This window comes from Sinocyclocheilus anshuiensis, unplaced genomic scaffold, assembly GCF_001515605.1.
Source record: "Sinocyclocheilus anshuiensis isolate Anshui unplaced genomic scaffold, SAMN03320099.WGS_v1.1 scaffold229, whole genome shotgun sequence".
Taxonomy (NCBI): domain Eukaryota; kingdom Metazoa; phylum Chordata; class Actinopteri; order Cypriniformes; family Cyprinidae; genus Sinocyclocheilus; species Sinocyclocheilus anshuiensis.
This window is the reverse complement of record NW_015537957.1, coordinates 1153328-1161199: the sequence shown is the minus strand read 5'-3', so window position 1 is coordinate 1161199 and position 7872 is coordinate 1153328. Positions and strand designations below refer to the sequence as shown.

Sequence of the window (7872 nt, the reverse complement as noted above, 5' to 3'; positions counted from 1 at the left end):
ATTAATCGCATCCAAAATAAAAGTTTTTGTTTACATACTATATGTGTGTGTACTGTGTATATTATGTATATATAGATGCACACACATACAGTATATATTTAGTTTGTTTGCATAATATGTGTGTGTACTGTGTATATTTATTATGTATATATAAATACACACACATACAGTATATATTTAGAAAATATTTACATGTATATATTTATATTCATATAAATTAATTTATATATAAATATATTTAATATATAAACAACATACTTTTCTTATATGTAATATATATATACACAGTACACACACATATATTATGTAAACAAAAACTTTTATTTTGGATGCGATTAATCGCGATTAATCATTTGACAGCACTAGAAGAAATACAGCGGTTACCCCGGTACACAAACATTGCACTGCACAACTAGATTCTTCCTGCTGTTCGCTGGCACTTAGCAAAGTAGTTTGTTTGTGAGCGACATGGTCATGTGACCAAAAGTGCATATGTTTTCCGTTGGCCAGTTTTGTTCGCAGTGCAATGGAAGAAAGATTAGATCACCTCTTCGTCATAAAATCTGTCGCATTGATTCCATGCAAATGCCGCTGTCGTTCTCAACATATATGTAGGGATATTTCAAGGGACAGTTTATCCAAAAATGAAACTTCTGTCATCATTTACCAAATAGTTGACAGTAGCCATTAGCTATGTTTCCATCCAAAGTTGCGAATTAAAATTATGCGCAAAAAATTGGAATATTGCATAAAACATTTGCGAATAAAGCACTTTCCATCCAAGTGAGTTGACGAGAACAAAATCGTCACTTTCTGATTAACTTGCGCTAAATATCAGAAAGAAAAATTACATTTGCTGCAGTAGGAGACGGCACTGTATATAATAATTTTTGTATACAATAAATTACGAGCTACAGAGCTGTTTGGAAACGCAGTTCTGGGAGTTAATTATAACGAAGCACTTTGACGAGACTTTACTCAAGCATTTTAGAATGACATAACTAGTATTTCAGAGGCTGTGCAATGAGCTCAGTCCGTTGGTTGGTCCAATTTTATGTTGTCCCATTGCAAAGTCGCATGTCTTTTTTGATGCGCAATAAGGAATTTATTCGGTAAAAGTGTTTCCATCGCAGTTTATGCGCATTTTTAGAATTTATGCGCATCTTGGCGTTGCCACCCAGCATTTTATTTTTATTTTTATGCGATATCCCAAAATTCTATGGATGGCTAGAATAGATGGCTATTGACTTCCATAGTATTTTTTCCCTACTATGGAAGTCAATGGCTACCATCAAATGTTTGATTACAAACGTTCTTCAAAATGTCTTAGTTTGTGCTCAACGGAAGAAAGAAACTCATATATGCTTAGAGCAACTTGAGGATGAGTAAATAATTACAGATTTTTCATTTTATGGTGGACCATCCTATTAACAGTCATTCATTTATATTACAATTTTGACTCCACTGAACATTCATCTTGGTGTAAACTAAACATTAAAGGCATAGTTCACCAAAAATGAGCCTCCTCATGTCATTCAAATGCAAATTTCTTCATGTTTCAAAGAATATTAACACTTTTTCTCAAGGGTTGAATAAATTTATGGGGCATTAATTAAATTAAAAGTGTGAACAACAGCTAGCCTCTTAGAAACATGTATGTATGTATATTCCTCTTGTAGGTATAAGCTTCTGAAATGGTGGGCGCAGTCATTTCTTCCTGGAGTGCCACAGATAGTCGCTGGGTTTCGAGACCATGATGGGATAGTGGTGGCTGTTGAGACCTTCCCAACCTCGAAAATTTCACAACTCATCAAGGTTTGTTCTATATAACCACATAAGATTAGTCAGTAAGATTTTTTATGTTTTTAAAAGATGTCTTTTATGCTCACCAAGGCTGCATTTATTTGATCAAAAATACAGTAAAAACAGTAATATTGTGAAACATTATTACTATTTAATTTTCGATTTTTAATATATTTTAAAATTTGTTATATTTATTCCCGTGATGCAAAGCTGACTTTTCAGCATTTTCAGTCTTCAGTGTCACATGATCCTTCAGAAATCATTCTAATATGCTGATTTGCTGCTCGAGAAACATTGTTGTGATAATAACAGTTGTGCTGCTGCATATTTTTGCGGAAACGGTGATGCATTTTTTCAGGATTCTTTGATGAATAGAAAGTTCACAAGAACAGCATTTATCTTTTGTAATTTTATAAATGTCTTTACTGTCACTTTTAATCAGCTTAATGTGTCCTTGATGAGTAAAAGTATTAATTTATTTAAAAACTGTAGTTTTAACGATAGTTCATAAAAATAGTGCATAGCATACTTATTGTGTAAAGTAGTCAGTTTGTAATTAGATTGAACTACATTTAGCAGTCATGTTGAATGGAATTGACATCTTTTGAATGTCAAATTTTCACTGAGCCCATTGCAATGCATTCAGGGATTGCCTTACTTATGAAGGATACATGTGATGCTGCCTTAGAAATTTGGCCATAAACAGGTTCCTTGGAACAGCCTTTGCTTTGGGAGCACATCTGTGATGCCTAAAAATGCAGTTCACTGTTGTCTGGAATAGAGCTGTGATGTTTTCGTTTCTCTTTATTCTATAGAATGAGTTTAACTGCTGGAAGCCAACAGTCTGTATGAATTTCTGCAACGATTTCTTGTCCTTTGTCAAATCAGTCGTCAAAGAGGACGACCCAAGGTAAGAGGGTTGCATGTGATTGAAAATGTGTCGGTATTAAATAAAAAATTGTCCCTACTCACTTTCTTAAAGGGGTCATATGATGCTGCTAAAAAGAACATTATTTGGTGTATTTAGTGTAATGAAATGTGTTTATGCGGTTTAAGCGGCCGGCAGATTCGACGAAGGAGCGTCCGGAGGGCTTGCGGCAACCACATGTGACGACCCCGGGCTGGACTCCGCTTCGTCCACGGTGAAAGCCGATCTGGCGATCGACAGCGCAAAGTTGTAGTATTTCCTCAGCGACCAGCACGGATCAGCTCCAGCCATGACAAAGCGATATCGTCCTCTTTTGGAAGACCAAACAAAGTAGTTTCGCTTTCACAACGAAGCACACAGCGCCTTCACGACATGGCGGCGGGGCAACAATACTACAGCGAGAATAAAAGTTACGCCTTCTTTCTTTGTGTGAACATTTGGGCGGCGTTATGCAAATCTTCCCACATAGTGAGGTAGATATGTGGGGGCGTGTTAGAACGAGCCGTTTTAGGTAGGCGTGGCTGACTCTTAACTTTTATAAAGAATATCTCTTTGGATTTGAGACTTTAGTCTTTGCAACTTTACAGATCTTCTTTATGCACCAAGAGCTTGTAACACTCCAAAGAGAAAGGAAAAATTGAAATCGCATCATATGACCCCTTTAGTGCACTTTCAAGGTCTTATTTTGAACATTTCATCAGTGCATGTTGGAAAATAAGAACATTTGTTGTTGTAATCCTTTGCAATTTAACTCGTACTTGTCACAATCAAATCAATCCCTGAAAATCAGGTCCCATACCTTTTTTATTTTTAAATATGTGTCAGATTACACAAGTAAAATGGAATGAACAACTTTAACATCTACCCTCTTATCGGAGATTGTGACTGGTCTGATGTGATGTTTTTCAGACTGGTGTACCTGTTCACATGGGATCCACACAGAGACGTGACCTACGCCGTCCACAGAGACTCTCAGTTTACCTTCTTACCAGAGTGGTACATCAAGGACATGAGCAGTCCTCATTCATCTCACCACTGATATACTGAGCTCACACTGTATGCAGGACGTAAGGACATCTTTGTCTTGTTTATGAATCATGTGCATACTGTATCAGAGCAGTGCATGACTTGCCATTGCTTGTATTTTCTATGAATGCTCTGGATTCAGTGTGTGGCCTTGGAAAGAACACCAAACATCAGCAAACATATCGACTTGATGTCCATGTGCACGTTGACTTTTTTTATATAAATATATTGGGATTTTATCCTTGATAACCTCAAAATATCCTTGAGCTATTTAACAAAAAGACAGTGTACCTATTTGTGACCCTGGAGCACAAAACCAGTCTTAAGTCGCTGGGGTATATTTGTAGCAATAGCCAAAAAAACATTGTATGGGTCAAAATTAAAAAATTTTCTTTTATGCCAAAAATCATTAGGATATTAAGTAAAGATAATGTTCCATGGAGATATTTTGTAAATTTCCTACCGTAAATATATTCAAACTTAATTTTTGATTAGTAATATGCATTGCTAAGAACTTCATTTGGACAACTTTAAATGCGTTTTTCTCAATATTTTGATTATTTTGCATCCTCAGATTCCAGATTTTCAAATAGTTGTATCTCAACCAAATATCGTCCTATCCTAACAAACCATACCTCAATGGAAAGCTTCTTTATTCAACTTTCAGATGATGTATAAATCTCAATTTCAAAAAATTGACCCTTATGACTGGTTTTGTGCTCCAGGGTCACATTTGAAGTCTATAATTTTGACAGTTCTATACAATTATGGCATCATTTTCAACAAACTGGCCCTAATTCATGAAATTTCTTGTAAAACTGTTATGTAAATTCTTTTAATTAATTCAATGTGAGAATTTAAATGAACGTTTGTACAAACAATTTCCATTTGTGGAAGAAAAAATACATATTGTGGCCATGACTTGAGAATTTATTACCACAATTTAAGAATTTGTGGCTGAGTTAGATTTTTTTTGTTCCCTCGTTTTAGTTAAATCGTATCCTCATTCCCTCATTTTAATTTAGATTTAACTAAAGGGAACAAATTAGTACATGTACATAACTTAAATGAGGAATTCTTAATTCATGGCCATGACATCTTGTGTTTTCTTCCCTGTCACGTGCGGGACTCTTTTGGCTTATATCAGAGAAATTATTCCTCACAGGATTTCTTCCATAGCTTTTATTAGAATTTACTTTAAACATGCCAAGAAAGTACAGTACAGTTAAATAACAAAGGTCTAACAAATGAAAATACAAAATATGCGCTATAAATTCTGAAATAAAGAAACTTGAGTACAAAGTCTTAGTGGCAATTTCATTATGTAAACTGTTTTAGTTTTTAATATTAATATTACTGTATATGGCCCACAAGATAAAACAGTTTCATTGACACAGCAGGCGAGATTTCAATCAACTGGAGTTGCTCTCAAAAAAGGCATAAATTAAGGCAAGTATTGTGTGAATAAATTCACTTTGACCCTCAAGCTCATGTTTACGCTGAGCCGTGCATTTTTAAATGCCTTTCATGAATGCTAAAATGTGATAAATATCTTTCAAGTGACTGAACAAAACTCATGCTTAACTAAACTTTCAAAACGTATTGTTCATGATTTGAAACGAAAGAGATGTTAAAATGCAACCATAAAAGAAAAACATTCTCTACACTTGGTGGTTCTCAACCAGTTTTGCTCCAGGATCCAGATTTTACATTGCCAAAATTGTTCATTGTGCAAAGGTACAGGTATATTTCAGTAAAATTGATGTGGAGCATCAGAGAGGACACCGCTCCAGATTTTTTCCCTTTTATATTACTGATGTTCAAACAAATTTGTTTCCAGAGATCATCGCCTGGTTTATATGGCTCTACTGTATTGATCGAAGCACAATACCATTTGTGCCAAATGTATCATCATTAACTGATCTCTATTCACATGACAGATCCAACCCTTTATACACTTTCCAGTTTCCGAATGAAAACCAAACATATATTGTTAGAGACATTTAAAGGGGTCATACGATTTCAATTTTTCTTTTCTCTTTGGAGTGTTACAAGCTCTTGGTGCATAAAGAAGATCTGTAAAGTAGCAAAGACTAAAGTCTCAAATCCAAAGAGATATTCTTTATAAAAGTCAAGAGTCAACCACGCCTACCTAAAACGGCTCGTTCTAACACGCCCCCAATAAACACACTTCATTACACCAAATACACAAAATAATGTTCTTTTTAGCAACATCATATGACCCCTTTAACTAAAAAATGAAAAATCTGTCTTTACTCATCACCATCATGTACTTACAAAGCCATATGACTGACTTTCCACTGTGAAACAAAAGATATTCTGAAGAATGCTCACTCTACTCTTTTTTTTATAGGCAAAGCATACCATAAAAGTAGTACATAATACGTGTGAGCTACATTATACATTTTCTGAAGTCATACAATAGCTTTATGTGAGAAACAGACTCAAATTTTAAAAGAACACGTTTTTTTTTTTTTGTTTTAAACTGACCTATGTTGTGGTAGGACTGAAACCGTACCGAGCAGAGCAATGGCTGATGGGATATGTGGAGCTCCTCCTGTTGGTGTGTGTAGGATAGAGGTAGTCATAAATCAGTTGTTAGTGGCTCAGTGCTTGAGTTTCTTCTGGAGGCCCATGAGTTTGAAGGTGGCGGCAGTGATCTTCTCATACACCACGAACATGAGGGCGGCCGTCAGCACGGTCTGGAGCAGCTTTGCCTCTAGACCTTTATACAAACCCAAGAGCCCATGTCTCCTGTCACACACAGGACACAAGCTCATCAAAACAATTCAGCCATGTTTGATGGATAGAAACTAGAATGACACTGCAGCCATCAGACATGGCCAGAAGCCAATAAATGGAAGATATGAAAATACTATACTATTTTGTGGGGGGAAAAACATAAAAAAAATAAAATCAGTAATTTTAAATGCTAGCCATTCTACATTACTATTATACAAATTAAACAACTTAAATCTTGAGATTTTCATTTTCAGATCAGATAAAAATTTGACAGGATAATTAAATGTTTGTAAAGATTAACTGAGCACTAGATGATGACAAAAGACATCTAAACTTGAAAACAGGCCTATTATTTTAATAAAGTGCAGTCACAGTTGCTGTAGTCATATCAGACTATACATATTCAATATCACTCACTATTAATCATTTACATTTACATTTATTCATTTTGCAGACGCTTTTATCCAAAGCGACTTACAATTGGGGGATACATAAAGCGATTCTTCTTAAAGAGGCAAACAGATACAGGAAGTGCCTGTAATACCAAGTTTCTAGACATTGTTCAAATAAGTACAAGCTAGAAAGAGAAGGAATAAATAGTTGTTTTTTTTGTTGTTGGTTTTTTTTTTCAATCAATGAATAATACTGGTTGATAACAGAGATATTTTAGTAGATACTGTTGAGATACTGGTATAGCTATTAAAGGGGTCTTCGGATGCCAAATTCACTTTTACATGTTGTTTGAACTTAAATGTGTGTTGGCAGTGTGTATACACAACCACCCTAAAATGATACAAATCCACCCAGTGCTTTTTTTTTAATCAGCCCGCCTCCTAATGGCGCTTTTCCACTGCGTGGTATGACTCGGCTCAGCACAGCTCAGTACGGTACGGCACGGCACGGCTCGGCTCGGTTTGCGTTTCCACTGCAGTTCAGTACCGCTTTAGAGTGGGCGGGATTATTCACATGTCGTTACAGTTGCGCCGCCTCTATTGCCGCGACTCCTGAAAAACGTTTTCATTCCGCGTCGCCCCATCAAGCTCTCGCTGGATCCGCTCCTCTGCTATCAACGAGAGGAACGTCTGTACTTCCTCAACAGACAACGAAACAGCCACTTTTTGGTTGTTAAAAAAGGTGTGCTTGTTCAAAACAGTTGCGTTTGATCCTTAGCTAGCTGTGCTGATTTAAATCTAGCGGTTCTGTTGTGTTTGTGTCGCAAGTTCAGTGACGCAGGTAGTGACTATTCTCTCCGGCCAATCCGTGATCGGCAGTTTACACGTCACGTTTTGGTAATGGTACGGTTCACTTGGAACCTCAACCGAGGTGGTACTAAAAAAAGTACCAGGTACCAG

At 36.1% G+C, this 7872-nt stretch overlaps 2 protein-coding genes across 2 annotated transcripts in view; one reads left to right on the top strand and one right to left on the bottom strand.

Moving 5' to 3' along the window:
• The window catches only part of dxo (decapping exoribonuclease), a 7978-nt gene extending 3870 nt beyond the window's left edge, over positions 1–4108 (top strand). Inside the window, exons 5-7 of the mRNA XM_016457242.1 lie at positions 1680–1815; positions 2619–2713; positions 3641–4108. Coding sequence (XP_016312728.1) covers positions 1680–1815; positions 2619–2713; positions 3641–3770 — 361 coding nt within the window. The 3' untranslated portion in view covers positions 3771–4108. The remainder of the gene's footprint in view (positions 1–1679; positions 1816–2618; positions 2714–3640) is intronic.
• Positions 4109–6251: 2143 nt separating this feature from the next.
• The window catches only part of slc25a17l (solute carrier family 25 member 17-like), a 5325-nt gene continuing 3704 nt past the window's right edge, over positions 6252–7872 (bottom strand). The window contains exon 9 of the mRNA XM_016457228.1: positions 6252–6532. Within this exon, the coding sequence (XP_016312714.1) occupies positions 6385–6532 (148 nt within the window). The 3' untranslated portion in view covers positions 6252–6384. The remainder of the gene's footprint in view (positions 6533–7872) is intronic.